Source organism: Heptranchias perlo, chromosome 25 (genome assembly GCF_035084215.1).
Source record: "Heptranchias perlo isolate sHepPer1 chromosome 25, sHepPer1.hap1, whole genome shotgun sequence".
NCBI lineage: Eukaryota > Metazoa > Chordata > Chondrichthyes > Hexanchiformes > Hexanchidae > Heptranchias > Heptranchias perlo.
In genome coordinates this window covers 38,405,315-38,422,265 of record NC_090349.1, presented here as the reverse complement: position 1 = coordinate 38,422,265, position 16,951 = coordinate 38,405,315, and the positions used below count along the sequence as shown (strand labels likewise).

Genomic DNA, 16,951 nt, shown 5'->3' with positions numbered 1-16,951 from the left:
GGTCCCAGGGATTTTATTTTCTGTGCTGAGGGTGGCAGGAAGGCAATTAGCTGCAGTGTTTCTGGGCTAAGGAGGGGAAAATCAGCCAGGTTCCTGCTCTGGATTGAGATCTAGTCACCGGGTGAGGAGAGGCCACTGTGATGTCGCCCACGGTGAATAACCTGCTGACACTTATCATCTAGGTTCACATATGAAGAATGGATACTTGGGAGAGGTACTGGAGAACTGCCAGCACCTTCAGAACCATAAGCCTCCAGCAAAAGTGAGCACCATCAGGGGAGGGGTGACGAAAACTGGCAAAAAAGCTAGGTTAAATGATAAAGGGAGTGTACTATACTGCAGGTCTTTCATCAAAGCAGTGAAAATAAAACCCAGTCTGCAAAACAGACAGATTGCAGTGCTGTATTAAAAAAAAGTTTAAAGATATGCACGATTGTGGGTGGCCTGAAGGGAGCACTAGAAACAGTGAAGCAATCTGTAGTAGACACAATGCTATCTATGCTGCGAACACTGTGCTTTTAAACAATGTAAATACAGAAATTAATCATAAATAATCTAATGCTTGAAAGTATTTTGCACATTACAACTGAACAGCTATTCACCAGCATAGATAATGTCTCTCATCGGTCAAACCTCATGCCCCTTTGGCAGATCACCAGGCCCATTTATGGTTTCCGTGGGAACCAATACTCTGAATCTATCCTCATGACCTATTGGAGTGACAAGTTGCTGAACTAGTGCCAATAAATCATGGTCAGTGTGTTGTCTACTGCAGAATGGCTGAGCTAATTTGGACTATTAGACAGACACACAAAAGAACAGCAAGTAAAACAAGACAGAGGAGAAGAGGGGGAAAGGGGGAAGAAACAAAGAGAATGGGGGACGAGAGTGCATGGGGGCAGAGAGATACAAAGAATAGGAGAGGAAAGATGGGGGAAGAGAGAGCACGCACAAGAACGACACAAACACAAAGATGCCAAGGAGAGAGGCAAACAGAAGGCAAGATGGAAAAGAAATACAGAGAAAAACAGAGCACAAGAGAGAGACACACACAGAGGGAATGGCAGAGAGGACGTATGGAGGGTGGAAACATAAGGATAACAGAAATGGGAGCAAGGGTAGGCAATATGGCCCCTCGAGCCTGCTCCGCTATTCAATAAGATCATGGCTGATCCTCTACCTCAACTCCACTTTCCTGCCCTATCCCCATGTCCCTCGATTCCCTTAGTGTCCAAAAATCTATCGATCTCAATCTTGAATATACTGAACGAATGAGCATCCACAGACCTCTGGGGTAGAGAATTCCGAAGATACACAACCCTCAGAGTGAAGAAATTTTTCTTCACCTTGGTCCTAAATGGCCGACCTCTTATCTTGAGACTATGACCCCTACGGGAAACAGCCTCTCAGCATCTACCCTTTCACACCCTCTAAGAATTTTATATGTTTCAATGAGATCACCTCTCATTCTTCTAAACTCCACAGAAGTTTACCATTTTACTCAATCTCTCCTTATAGGACAACCCTCTCATCCCAGGAATCAATTTAGTGAACCTTCGTTGTACCACCTCGAAGGCAAGTATATCCTTCCTTAGGTAAGGAGACCAAAACTGTACACAGTACTCCACGTGTGGTCCCCACCAGAGCCCTATATAATTGCAGCATGACCTCCAACCCCCTTGCAATAAAGGCTAACATCCCGTTTGCCTTCCTAATTGCTTGCTGTACCTGCATGTTAACTTTGTGATTCGCGTACAAGGACACCCAATTCCCTCTGAATACCAACATTTCTTAGTGTCTCACCTTTTAAAAAATATTCTGCTTTTCTATTCTTCCTACCAAAGTTGATAATTTCACCTTTCCCCACGTTATACTCCATCTGCCACCTTCGCACCCACTCACTTTGTCTAAATCCCTTTGCAGCCTCTTTGCGTCCTCCTCACAGCTTACTTTCCCACCTAGCTTTGTATAGTCAGTAAACCTGGATAAGTTACACTTGGTCCCCTCATCGAAATCATTGCTATATATTGTAAACAGCCGAGGCCCAAGCACCGACCCTTGCGGCACCTCACTAGTTACAACCTGCCAACCTGAAAATGATCCGTTTATTCCTATTCTCTGTTTTCTGTCCGTCAACTAATCCTCAATCCATGCTAATGTATTACTCCCAATCCACGAGCCCTAATCTTGTGTAACAACCTCTCGTGTGGCACCTTATTGAATGTCTTTTGAAAATCCAAATATTCTACATCCACTGGTTCCCCCTTATCTACCCTACTGTCCCTCTAGATTGGAAAATTGCACATGTCACTCTGCTTTTTAAGAAAGGAGAGAGAGGGAAACCAAGGAATTATAGACCAGTTAGTCTAACATCTGTTGTGGGGAAAATGCTGGAGTCTATAATTAAGGATAGGGTGACTGAACACCTCGAGAATTTTCAGTTAATCAGAGAGAGCCAGCATGGATTTGTGAAAGGTGGGTCGTGCCTGACAAACCTGATTGAATTTTTTGAAGAGGTGACTAAAGTAGTGGACAGGGGAATGTCAATGGATGTTATTTATATGGACTTCCAGAAGGCATTTGATAAAGTCCCACATAAGAGACTGTTAGCTAAGATAGAAGCCCATGGAATTGAGGGAAAAGTACAGACTTGGTTAGGAAGTTGGCTGAGCGAAAGGCGACAGAGAGTAGGGATAATGGGGAGGTACTCACATTGGCAGTCCCGCAGGGATTTGTCTTGGGGCCTCAATTATTCACAATATTTATTAACGACTTAGATCAAGGCATAGAAAGTCTCATATCTAAGTTTGCTGATGACACAAGATTGGTGGCATTGTAAGCAGTGTCGATGAAAACATAAAATTACAAAGCGATATTGATAGATTAGGTGAATGGGCAAAACTGTGGCAAATGGAATTCAATGTAGACAAATGTGAGGTCATCCACTTTGGACCAAAAAAGGATAGAACAGGGTACTTTCTAAATGGTAAAAAGTTAAAAACAGTGGATGTCCAAAGGGACTTAGGGGTTCAGGTACACAGATCATTGAAGTGTCATGAACGGGTGCAGAAAATAATCAAGGCTAATGGAATGCTGGCCTTTATATCTAGAGGACTACAGTACGAGGGGGCAGAAGTTATGCTGCAGCTATACAAAACCCTGGTTAGACCACACCTGGAGTATTGTGAGCAGTTCTGGGCACCGCACCTTCGGAAGGACATACTGGCCTTGGAGGGAGTGCAGCGTAGGTTTACTTGAATGATACCCGGACTTCAAGGGTTAAGTTACGAGGAGAGATTACACAAATTGGGGTTGTATTCTCTAGAGTTTCGAAGGTTAAGGGGTGATCTGATCGAAGTTTAAGATATTAAGGGAAACAGATAGGGTAGCACAGTCTAAAAATTAGAGCCAGACCTTTCAGGAGTGAGATTAGAAAACATTTCTACACACAAAAGGGTGGTAGAAGTTTGGAACTCTCTTCCGCAAACGGCAATTGATACTAGCTCAATTGCAAAATTTAAATCTGAGATAGATAGCTTTTTGGCAACCAAAGGTATTAAGGGATATAGGCCAAAGGCAGGTATATGGAGTTAGATCACAGATCAGCCATGATCTTATCAAATGGCGGAGCACGCTCGAGAGGCTGAATGGCCTACTCCTGTTCCTATATTCCTATCTTCCTAGTTACACCTTCAAACACTAACAGATTTGTCAAACATGATTTTTTTTCATAAAGCTATGCTGACTCTGCCTAATTATATTATGATTTTCTAAGTTCCCTGTTACTACGTCCTTAATAATAGATTCTAGCATGTTCCCTACTACTGATGTCAGGCTAACTGGCCTATAGTTCCCTGTTTTCTCTCCCCGCCTTTTCTGAGTATCGGGATATTTGCTACCTTCCAATCTGCGGGGACCATTCTAGAATCTAGGGATTCTAGGGAAAGAAAAAAATATATTCACATGCAAAGAGGGCAAAGGAGGGACAGTGAGACAAAGAGGGACAAAAGGGGCAAGGTGGATAAGGCGCAAGAGAGATAATGAGGGTGAGAGACAGGCAGACAGACATGCACACGCTCACAGACAGGATAGGGAGACACACACACACACACGAATAGTGAGAGAAAAGAGAGACAAAGAGGCACAAACAGCGACGGACAGACAAGTGGTGCAGGGGAGAGAGAATGTGCATAAGGAGAGTCAGTATGTGTTTCAAAAGGAGAGAGATGGAGCATATGGGACACAGAATATATGTGTGTGTGTGTGTGTGGGGGGGGGGGGGGGGGGGGAGAGAAGGAGAAAGAGAAAAAAGGGATTGGGTGACGGCGGGTGGGGGGGGGGGGGGGAAGAAAGAGATCCAGGGAGGAGAGATACACACGAAGAGGGTGAGAGAGATGGACAAAGGGGGCAGAAAGAGACACACACACACACACACACACACACACACACACACACACACACACACACACGTGTCCCAGTTTCCAGGTCATCCCTCATTTGCATGAGTAAGGTGAGCTGCTACAACTGCAAAATGCATTCCTCAAAGGCAGCTCTCCGATTAGGAGGCAGGAAATTGGGCGCTGCTGCAGGTTCTTAATACGAGCAGCAATTTCACCAGGATCGGCTGCGGTGCTCAGCACCAGACTCTCTCCTCTCGCCTCCTTCCTCCCTCTTGCCTCTATCTTGCCTCATTGCAACATTGCTGCCAAAAAATTTGAACACTGAAAAACAATTAACATTTTTTAACCAATATATTCTGCCCTCCCTCTCAAGCGCTTACTTGTGCTACAGGAACTGCCATTTGGTACTTCACCCATCTGACCATTATTCATGCTCAAGCCTTGATGGCGAGTTTTGGCAGGCATTTCAACTATGGGTGGCATCAAAGCCAAACCCAATCCTAACCCTGTCCTCATCTCACATCCACACATACCCTTTCTAACGTGAATCATGGCTGATTTTTCTCCACCCTCAATCTAACACGGGGACTTCCTGGTCTCTGTGATTCAGTAGTGCATTGTACAGTGCATTTACCCAGAGAGCCATTAGGTAGCATTCAAAACACTTCTACAGATATCAAAAATATTGATGACATTAATTGCGGCCTGGTGTTACTATGATAAAAGTCGAGATCTGCTCCCGTAGCTTTATGGTGACATTTGAACCACTTAGTGAGATGCTCATAATCACTCCCACCTACAATTCCCTACAGAATATGTCCACTGATGGTGTTATTCTCTGGTAATCAACTAGAGTATCACTCAATAAACTAGTGACGACTACATCACAATCATTAATTCTTCAGCATGGGAGCGACCATACATCAACTGCATGGAAAATCCTGACTGACATCTTCCAGAAGAATGAAAGAAAGAACTTGCATTTCTATAGAGGGATATGGGCCAAGTGCAGGCAATTGGGACTAGCTTAGTGGTATAAACTGGGCGACATGGACATGTTGGGCCGAAGGACCTGTTTCCATGTTGTAAACTTCTATGATTCTATGTACAAGAACTTATAAAACACCTTTAACGTAGGCACCACAAGGTGCTTCACACCGTAATCAAATTACCCATTCCAGTAGCTCAGGCGGGTGTTAAAATACTTCACTGCTTTATCCAAAGAAAGAAGGACTTGCATTTTTATACAGCGCCTTTCATGACTGTAGGATGTTCCAAAGTGCTTTACAGCCAATGAAGTACTTTTGAAGTGTAGTCACTGTTGTAATGTAGGAAACGTGGCAGCCAATTTGCACACAGCAATCTCCCACAAAAAGCAGTGTGATCATGACCAGACAATCTGTTTTAGTGGTGTTGGTTGAGGGATAAATATTGGCAAGCACACTGGAGAGAACTCCCCTGCTCTTCAAATAGTGCCCGATAGGGCAGATGGGGCCTCAGTTTAACATCTCATCCAAAAGATGGCACCTCCAGTCCCTCAATACTGCACTGAAATGTCAGCCGAGATTTTGGGCTCAAGTCACTGGAGTGGGATTTGAACCCACAACCTTCTGTCTCAAGAGACGAAAATGCGACCAACTGAGTCATAGCTGGCATGAGAATAAAAAGGAGTTCTCCCGGTGTCCCAGCCAACATTCCCCACTCAATTAATGCCACTAAAAAGAGATTAACTGGTCATTTATCTCATTGGGATATCGCTCATGCAAAATACCCAACCTCTCTACCAACAAAATAACAGTTATGGCGATGAAGTGCTTTGACGTGATAAGACATTATAAAAATGCAAGTATTTTTTATTACAACTTTGATTCTCCCACTCCACTGAGTTCCGAATCTCTGCCATGTTGCTATTGCAAAACTCCAAGTGGAAGTCAAGTACCTTGCTGAAGATAAGGAGTGACTATTGGAATGATAGTCAATTATCATGCTCTCTTAGCAGTCAATTCAACTCAGTATAGCTGGAGGTCTCAGAGCAGGTCAGTTGGCTGCAGGTGGTCCATAAAAACGTGATAAAAATAACTCTGTGATAAACTCCGCTAATGTCACTTACTGACAAGCCACTAACTGTCAATCTCACTCAGACAGGCTATAAGATTGGAAATGGAAAAGTGGCACATTGATGCAGTAGGGAGTGCTCGATGGAGGTATTTACACAGAAATACGTAGATGTTGCAACATAGAAATACACTGATATTACAACAAGGATACAAGCCATTTAGCCCAACTAGTCAGATTCAACGCTTACCTTCCAAGCGAGCAAATAGTCATAATTGTATTCACCCTGCCTGTTTCCATAACCCCTTATCCCCTTTTCTTTCTTTCTGGGACAGTAGATAGAAACAGACTATTTCCAGTGGTTGAGGGATCTGGAATTTTTATTTTTTACACAGAGGGTGGAGGCTGTGGAATGCACTACCAGAGCTTGTGACAGAAGCATTTAAGAATAGGTTGTTGAAGGAAATGGGTGTAAAGGGATATGGAAACATGGCAGTCATGTAGGATTAGGACTGCTGTTCATGTGGAAGATAAACACCTACACGGACTGGTTGAGTCGAACAGTCTGTTTCTGTGTTGTAATTTCTATATGTAATTGAGGTTGGGGTTGGAGTTGGGGGATATTGTTGGTGGAGTAGAGAAAGCTTTACTCTGCATCTAACTCTGTTATAACTGACCTGGAAGTGACTTGATGCCCGAAATGACAAAATCCCAGCACCCCACACCTGAATACGCACAAAAAAAATGTTTTAAAAAATTTAGGGGAAATAAAAGGCTGGAATAAATGCTGGTTAGTTCAACCTATCATCTGAGCCTAAGACTGGATCACTGTCATGTCATCCCATGAATGCCTGTTTATAACAACAAAAAAAGCAACATTTAAACACATTGTAAGACACACCAAGCCTCATGCCACACACAGGATACACATTATTATGGCCAGTGAAAAGGCAGAAATACTCACGTACCTAAATGGCACCTGATTCGAACATTTGTGGGGCCATAGTGTTCAGTAATGAGTGTTTCTGGGCTCAATACGGAGAAACAGGCATTCCCAAAGACATTGTTACTGATGAAAGTACGAAGACTGCCTAGCAACCGGTAAGTCCGAGGGCACCTTCTGCAATTACTGGGAAGGCAGGTGCCCTGGTTAACCAGAAAGAAAGTGAACCAGTCGCCTCTGGGGGTGCTGTTAACCTTCCAGCCCTGCGGAAGGCTGCAGTTGGAGAACGCCTTGAAGATCACTTCAAACTCGGCCAGGATGGCTTGGTAGTTCCGCTCCAGCAGCTCTACGTCATGCTTCTGAGCGTCGCGTGAAAAATAAGGAGTCGTTGGCAAGTCAGGCAGGAAGAAAACTTCTGGTTTCTGTATGGACGGCCTGCTGTTTAAATACCGGCTCTGCTCCCGGATCCCTTTATGGATCCGCCCCATTCCTGACCACGAGTAGTGCTTGGCGTACTCCTGCAGATTGTGATAAAGTTTCTGATTGCGCCCCTCATTATGGGTACACCTTACGCAATCGGCAGACTGGCAGCACGAGTAACCATTTTGCAAACCATTTACATCGGCGCTCTGCATCATGGCATTCACCGGCGTGTAGCTGCGGGGCTGCTCGCTGCCTACGTGGTAACAGTACCACACAAAAAGGGCCAAGATGCAGGCAATAGTGGTCACTGCGGTTATGTCGCACTCTCTCACCGCCTGCAGGCTAGCCAGGACCAAGCCTTTCATTCGCTCCAGTGTCAGGTCCCAGTCTGTGAACCACTCAGTGAACATGCTCCCAAGGTTCCTGTTAGATCGATGTAACAAGGCAACGCTGTCAGTCCTCGAATTTTGCACAGGCACCCACACCATGCAGGGTTAGTAATTTTTTAAGTGGAAAAGAGCAGCCGTGGACTAATCGACAGGCAAGGATGGCATTTTGGCTCCCGAGCACTGTATCAGCAGCCAGAAAACATTTAGTCTGTCTGCACGTCTCACAGAACATACACATTACCACGATCTTCCTGCTGCATAGGAGAGAAACCAGCGAGCCTCGATTTAGATTGTTGTTTTATAGAGCATCTGGTTATAAATCAGCATCGCTAAAAGCCCCAGGTTCCTACAAACAAGAGCATAGAGACAGACACATACACACACAATTAGTTCTGTAATAAACTGGATTCAAAGAATATTAGATACAATTTTTTGACGTTTAAATGTTCTCAATGTTTAAATATTCTTAAGTCAGCCTTCTGACAGTGCACTTCTGTTAAAGGCAAGACTGATATTTTAAAAATGGAGAGCTATGCAACTGACAATAAAATTACAGAACATTCCATCAAAATAAAAATTTGTGAAACAGCATTTTATAATAATTTAACACTCTATAAAACCTTGAAGATATAATACTTGGGAAGGATGGCTAAACTAGTAGGCAGGTGAACAATTAACAAGCATTTGGTGGTGACATAATCTGGCTAAAAACTGTCAATTTAAATTATCCTCATTATACACAAGAGGACAATTTGAAAGACTATTGGTGTAAGGGTGAGTGCTATGAATCATAAGTAGCTCCAAACACTAGACTCAAGTTTAAAAAAAAGATGAAAAGTTACTAGTTTCAGAAATACTCCCGTTTAATTCCTATTCCAACAGCCAAACATATATACATCAATATATACAAAGTTAAATATGTATGAGGCAGTGACTAGTGGGGTACCACAGGGATCGGTGCTTGAGCCCCAGCTAGTCACAATATACATCAATGATTTGGATGAGGGAACCAAATGTAATATTTCAAGTTTGCTGACGACAAAAAACCAGGTGGGATCATGAGTTGTGAGGAGGATGCAGAGGCTTCAAGGCGATTTATACAAGTTGAGTGAGTGGGCAAATACATGGCAGATGCAATATAATGTGAATAAATGTGAAGTTATCCACTTCGGAAGGAAAAACAGAAAGGCAGAGTATTATTTAAATGGTGATAGATTGGGAAATGGTGATGTACAAAGGGACCTGGGTGTCCTTGTACACCAGTCACTGAAAGCAAACATGCAGGTGCAGGAGGCAGTTAGGAAGGCAAATGGTATGTTGGCCTTCATTGCAAGAGGATTTGAGTATAGGAGCAAGGATGTCTTACTGCAGTTATACAGGGCCTTGATGAGACCACACCTGGAGTATTGTATGCAGTTTTGGTCTCCTTACCTAAGAAAGGATATACTTGCCATAGAGGGAGTGCAGTGAAGGTTCACCAGACTGATTCCTGGGATGGCAGGACTGTTGTATGAGGAGAGATTGGGTCAATTTGGCTTGTATTCATTCGAGTTTAGAAGAATGAGAGGGGATCTCATTGAAACGTATAAAATTCTGACAGGGCTGGACAGACTGGATGCAGGGAGGATGTTTCCCCTGGCTGGGGGGTCCAGAACGAGGGGCCGCAGTCTCAGGATACAGGGTAGGACATTTAGGACTGAGATAAGGAGAAATTTCTTCACTCAGAGGGTGGTGAACCTGTGGAATTCTCTACCACAGAAGGCTGTGGGGCCAAGTCACTGAATATATTTAAGAAGTAGATAGATTTCTAGACACAAAAGGCATTAAGGGGTATGGGGAGAGCGCGGGAATACGGTATTGTGATAGGGAATCAGCCATGATCATACTGAATGGCGGAGCAGGCTCGAAGGGCCGAATGGCCTACTCCTGCTCCTATTTTCTATGTTTCTATGAGACTGAAAAACATAACCACACCAGTGAGATAACTATCAGGGAAGATTTAGCAGGCCGGAACCCCTTTTCTCTGAAAAAGAGAAGACTAAGAGGATACCTGACAGAGTTCTTTAAAATTATGAAGGGGTTCGACAGGGTGGATGTGGAGAAACCGTTTCCACTGTGGGTGAGCCCAGAACAAGGAGGCACAAATATAAGACAGCCACTAACAGATCAAATAAAGAACTTAGGAGGAATTTCTTTACACAGAGAGTGGCGAGAATGTAGAACTCGCTGCCATATGAAATGGTTGAAGCAGATAGTATTGATGCATTTAAGAGGAGGCTTGATGCATACATGAGGGATAAGAGAATAGAGTAATGGGGCCATAGTGGGAAGAGGCTCATGTGGAGTATAAACACTGGCATGGCCTGTTTTTGTGTTGTAGATTTTAAGGAACAAAGTAAGCACACCCCAAAGGGAGAATGGGAGAAGAAACCTTTAGTTTTTCTCACCCCAACGTGCCCTGTGCTGTTTAAATTCTGAAAGGAAGGTAACACTGCACCATGTAAGTGGGAATGTTTGTAAGGCTACAGGTGTACTGTATCATGAATGCAGTTTTACAAACATTCCCATTAAAGGGCCACTTCACTGACAAGATGATATAGAAAAGCACTAACTAATAGAAAAGTATTTTGGCGTTCTTATATTGCTCTTCGGTTGCCAGTTCCTCTCGCAGCCTGCGGCCATATCGTAGTATGTTTACCAGAATCTGTTAGACCCATTTTTCACTGCAACATGGTGACTGCCGACAGTCTTAACCAGGCTGGTAAATGCACTACTTCGCAGCATGGTACCTCTGTGGTGACAACATGACGCAATGTCCACACACGCAAGCTGGCTAGAACATCACGGCCAGCAGCCACATGCATTTCCCCTTGCCTGCCAGCTCACAGGGAAACCAACAACGTGATTTGAAAAAGCAAATTCACTGGAATGGCACCCTTAGGCCATTATCCAAAGATCTGGTCTATATTGTAAAAGCACCTATTTTGGTTGAAGTACCTCCTACACTACTATTCAGGGTTAGCTTTTATTTTGTTGGGAAAACAAGAGCAGTACGACCTTATTGATTTACACTGGCAAGTTTTATCCTTCAGCTTCTGAAGGTGTTAACTGCTTGTCAGGTGTATGGTATCAAAAACAGAAAATGCTAGAACACTCAGCAGGTCAGCAGTGTTACAGGCACTGGTTACCCTCTGGTACCATAACTAATCGCCATTATTTATGGGGTTGAAAGGGGGAGTTCTCCCAATCGTCCACTGTAACTGTGGTGGAAGATCTATGGACACTCCGGAGAAACAATGTAAAACTCCATTTACACCTTTTCTCTGGGGTTCCCGCAGATCTTCTGCCAAAGTTACGGTGCACGATCGGGAGAACCCCATGGAAATTCAACCCCCTATGTGTCAGCCTAGACAGTGAATGCTGGAGTATTGGTGTTGAGCACTTCCAGCAGGAGCCATTGGATAACAATCAAGAGAGGGAACGCAGGCTAATTTGCCCCTTCCTCTTCCAGAAATGCTGAGGGCAACTGTTGATCCCTTTCAAGCCCGTATCCACCTCCCTCCCTCCAGCTGAAACGAGCTAATTCGGCAGAGGCTGCTGATCAAACTCGAGACCTCTTGAATAAACTTAGTGAGCAATCTGAACAACCCAGCAATGAGTAAATGCACCAGCAAGTGTAGTACAAAGACATGCAGATCACCATCTAATTTAGTCACTGAATGCATTTAAAATTATAATGTTCACCTTTTGGAATGCTTGTGAATCATGTTACAAAAGTTCTAACTACTGGTTTACACCATTTTATCCATTCGAAAAAGTCAGTCAGAAATGATCAATGTTACATCAATAATATGTTTCCTGGTCAATTGCTACATAATCCTAAATATTATAAAAGTGAGATAACCATACATTCACTGGCTTATTTCAACCGTTCCTTGTAAAACACAACACGCAGAAGCAACTGCTGATCAGGGAGGCTTAAGAAACAAACATACTTAAAGGAGAAAGAAATAGAGGGACATGGGGGCAGGGTAGGAAGAGGTAATTAGAGTGGAAGGAGGCTTGTGTGGAGTACAAACGCTGGCATAGACCAGTTGGGCTGAATGGCCTGTTTTTGGTGCAGTAGATTCTATGTAATTCTAATTATGGATGTCCCTTATTCAATTACAGATCTCTGCTGAATTAACTGATCTTAGTTGTGGCGGTGGAAAGGGAAAGGGTGGGGGGCGGCGGGGAGAAAGAAAGCAGGGTTCCGATCTGTGTTTGGGAACCAGGTACCTGCAGGAAACTGGATGTGGGTGGATGTCAGGTGTCCTTAATTTCTCCCATTATGCTTTTTATTGTCTCATGTTAATATCACTTCAGCCATTTAGCTATCTCCTGTTTTCCATCTAAGCACTTTATAGCCATTCCACTTGTCCCTTTTGTGCGTGTGTTTGCATGTGCGGGTATGTGCATGTTAGTCCCTCCCCCTTCCTTTCGTTATGTTCCTTTTTAATTGCTATATATCTGAAATGTCTTCCGCTTCTGACAATGGGTTTTACACCCAAGATGTTAACTCATCTCGTCTCTCCAGCAATGCTGACTGACCCGCTGAATGTCCCAGCAATGTGTGTTTGACACCACCCACACACACACACACATATTACCAGCACACAAACCAGCAGTGGAGGTGACCTGAGGAGAACCTATAATGTAAAGATGCCTGCCCGAAAAGTCCAATTTGGCAACTTGATTCATGAGACTGAATTGGATACCGAGCCTCCACATAAAACGAGGCAGAGCACTCATCTCTCTTCCGCCCCTCAAAAGATGGTGTTTTGACAATTGCTAATAAGCTCTGAATGCAACGAAAGCCTTAACATGCTACTTAACAATTGAATGACACTTAGAAGATCATAACACGGTCTGCTTGTGTAAAAAAACATAAATTAAATTGTCAGGCTATGAGTGAGTGAGGAGGTTGTGCTGTTTGGATTTTGTCATGCAGCACCCTGTAGCTATGCGAGCAGTGCAGAGTCTGTGAAGGTCAAAAAAACAAAAGATTCTTCAGCTTTAAACTCTGCAAAATACAGATTGCTGACTGGTCAATAATTGCTCACATGAGAACAGAAAAGGGTAGAGTGAAGGCTACGGAGCATCAGGGGTTCCAAAGAATACTTACTAGATCCTGAGAATACAAAAACTCTTTTGATTAAACCTCTGAATTATGAGCAGCCCTGTTGATGCTCAAACATGCATACGTTATGTTAAAAGCAAAATACTGCAGATACTAGAAATCTGAAATAAAAACAGAAAATGCTGGAAATACTCAGGTCAGGCAGCATTTGTGGAGAAAGAAACAGAGTTACCATTTCAGGTCGATGACCTTTCATCAGAACATTATGTACCATTTGCAAAAGTGACACTCTTTTGTAACAGAGCTTTTAAATCAGGCTGCAAGTAGAATAGGCTTTAGCTGCAGATTCAGCAAATGGGATTACATAATCCGCTAGAGATGCACTGTTTACTTTAGTCTCAGAGTCATGATTCTGCGTCAGGATCGTTGCTGTAAAGTCAGGAGAGTTACAGAAAGCAATGGAAAATAAGTGTTAAGAAAAGACCATTAACATAGTGGCACCTTGAAATCTTGCATACACAACTCCCCGTGTGGCAAGTTTTCGATCTTGAATTAGAAAGAACGCCTTTCACGACCTCAGGATGTCCCAAAGGGCTTTACAACCAGTGAAGTACTTTTGAAGTGTAGCCACTGTTGTAATGTAGGAAACGCAGCAGCCAATTTGCGCTCAGCAAATCTGTGATAATCTGTTTTAGAGTTGTTGGTTGAGGGATAAATATTGGCCAGGACACAGGAAGAACTCCCCTGCTCTTCTTCGGAATAGTGCCACCAGATCTTTTATGTCCACCTGAGAGGGCAGACCGGGCCTCGGTTTAACCTCTCATCTGAAAGACGGCACCTCTAACAGTGCAGCACTCCCTTGGTACTGCCCTGGAGTGTCAGCCTAGATTTTGTGCTCAAGTCTCCGTAGTGCTACCACCAAGCCAGGGCTGACACCTTGGTTTTTGAGCAGAGGTGGTGAAGGTTCAGCACTGCCCCAGAATGTAAAATACAAAAGCATAAAATAAAGAGGGCAGTTCAGACTTGGCCACTCATTTTAATAAATGCTTGGAAATGGAGGAGTGAAAACACCAAAAAAAACATTTCCATAAGTGTCCTAGTAGGTGCTAATGTTGTCATTCTTTCCCAGAGCCTCAAAAGCGTGAATTCCTCACCTCAGTTCCCTTAGTCCATCCTGCTACAATGTATAGATTTTCAAATCCCAAGCTTGACAGTGCCTAACCATTACTTTCTAAATTATCTCTTCTTCTTTCCTACCTCTTTGCAGCTTTGATGGTCAACTGTGGACCATAGACATCAGGAAGGTCCCAGGTTCAAATCTCAGTATATGCTAAGTTAGCTGATGTACACTAGGACAATGTTAGGGTACTACAGCTAGCGTAGCGCTGCTGGGTTAAAGAAGGGAAAATCAGCCAGGGTTCCTCCTAATTGCTGTCCAGCATTCCCTACTGGAAATGCATGTGCTGGTTCCAGAGGACAGTATTGGGCTCAGTTCTGATCCTCCCTCTGGTAAAAAAAAAGCTTGCTGACTTTCTCCATGAAGAGTCACACATGAAGAATGGCCAATTGGGCTAGGGACCAGAGGGTGATTGGCAACCATGAGACTGTACCAGAGCAATGCCATCAGGAGCAAAGGGAATGGGATAAAAGTGTCAAAAAAAGGGCAACATTTTTCTATTTTTTGACCTAACACAAGCATCTACCACACAAAGTTAGGTACAGTGTAGGTTAGGTACACAATAAAGTTCTCAAACAAGCATGACGCACTGCACCAGTGAGATATTTTCATTACCACATCAGCTTATCTTGTAGCCTCTCCAAGCGGGGCTAGCAATTTTGCATTGATTTGTACTGTGGACCCATACCCATTAGGTTGAGGGTACATATTTCATTCACAACTCTCAACATGAAAAGTGAAAAGGCTTTCATCACGTTCTAAGTAGAATTTGAATCAAAATTCCAAAGGTGAAACAGCAGTGTTATAACCAAATGCAACAAGTCCTCAACAAGTTTAAAAAATGCTGTGCAACACTAGTAAATCCAATTTTACTGTTTTTTCTTGTGCCAATTTCTTCCATCCCATTCCCCTTCCCCTTCCTCCATTTCTCCCCCACCCCCCGAAGGCACTGACTCATACTGGGGTATGGTTTCACAGGCACTGATACCCCTCTGGGACCTTGCCCAAGTGGTCATTCTTCATCTGCAAGCCTAGACAATGAATATTGGTGGTCTACTCGAACATGGTTGGGGGCAAGTATTTAAATTACACCCAAGTCCAGTGCCCTGCAGGGATCACTAAATAACAATCAGTAGCAAGAACAGGAACTCCGGCTAATTTTCCTCTCATTCCAAATCAAAATTTTCAAGTATCAGTCTGAAAGTCAGAGCTCAATCATCAGCTAGTATGAGAGCCTTAGCATCTTTTGTAAATATGATATAACAGAACTAAAATGTGCTAATGGCAAATCAACATTACACTAATGTTTATTATTGAGATCTCTCCATGGTGGAACCGCAAAATGCATTAGTCTCTTGCACTATGGGTGAACCAAACACAGTTGTAAAACCATGACTAATTTGAAATAATCAAAAGGTCACCAACGTCTAACAATTTTTCACCTATTAAATGAATATCTATTCAAATGTACGCTTTCAAGTCAGCGCTACAGCTCGTCTCCTATCAGCATTACATGTGCATTGCACCTGCACCAGTACCAAGTCTTGCATTTGCAGTCTAATCTTCTACAAAACAAGCACTGACAGAAAAGAAAACCACCTGTGACACACACACACACACGTGTATATATATATATATATATATCGCACCACAGAGTTAAAGTATAAAACGACATCTCATGCTCATCTTCCTTTGCAGGTGAGGTGACCGATCAGAGATACGGTGACAGGCCTGAGCTTGCAGTCTCTATTTGACCCTGCATTAACGTGACACAAACCCAAGCAGTGGCTAGAAAGGGGAAGAGAGAGAAAAAAAATATAGGAAAGAAATATATATATATATATATAAAAAAATAAATGAAAGCTCAGTCACTGCCTGGCTGCAAATGCAATTATGCCAAGATCTCACCATTATGCCAACCAAAGCTCATGATTGCATTTACACGCCCACCTTCCTGCCCATTACAGAGACTCAGTGCCCACCTGAATAATGCCACCGACCCGATTCATTAATCTGCAGCTTCCTCCAGCCAGCCAGCCAGCCAGCCCTGGTGACGTCAGCACGCTCGCGCCGCACAGCGGCCTGGGCTGTGCAGTCCGCCCCCAACCTCATCCCGTTCGCCGGCGTTTATTTCAACTTTTTCCACCGTTTTTTTTTGTGTGTGTGTATATATATATATATACGAGTTCGCCGCGTTCGTGTCGTCGCTGTTAGTTTTAGCGGTGTCGGGGAAAAGTCCCGTTGGGCCGTCGCCGCCCCCTTTAACCGCGACTAAGAACCGGCGCCGGAGCGTAAAAAAGACTCCAACTCCCGGCAACGGTCCCCTGCCCTGCGCAAGCGCGTTGGTGTCGCTCGAGATGCCACGCAGCACGGTTGCGCGTGAGGGGCGCTGCAAAAGCAACGGACCTCCCGCAACAGCGCCACCTAAAAGAAAGCACCAATGTA

General features: G+C 43.7%; 1 protein-coding gene across 1 annotated transcript in view; it reads right to left on the bottom strand.

Annotated features, from left to right (window-relative positions):
• Positions 1-16,549, bottom strand: part of LOC137342405 (aspartate beta-hydroxylase domain-containing protein 2-like) — a 42,910-nt gene extending 26,361 nt beyond the window's left edge. Inside the window, exons 1-2 of the mRNA XM_068006334.1 lie at positions 16,489-16,549; positions 7,424-8,556 (exon numbers count right to left, since the gene is read on the bottom strand). Of these exons, the coding sequence (XP_067862435.1) occupies positions 7,424-8,309 (886 nt within the window). The 5' untranslated portion in view covers positions 8,310-8,556; positions 16,489-16,549. The remainder of the gene's footprint in view (positions 1-7,423; positions 8,557-16,488) is intronic.
• Between the last annotated feature and the right edge of the window lie 402 nt (positions 16,550-16,951).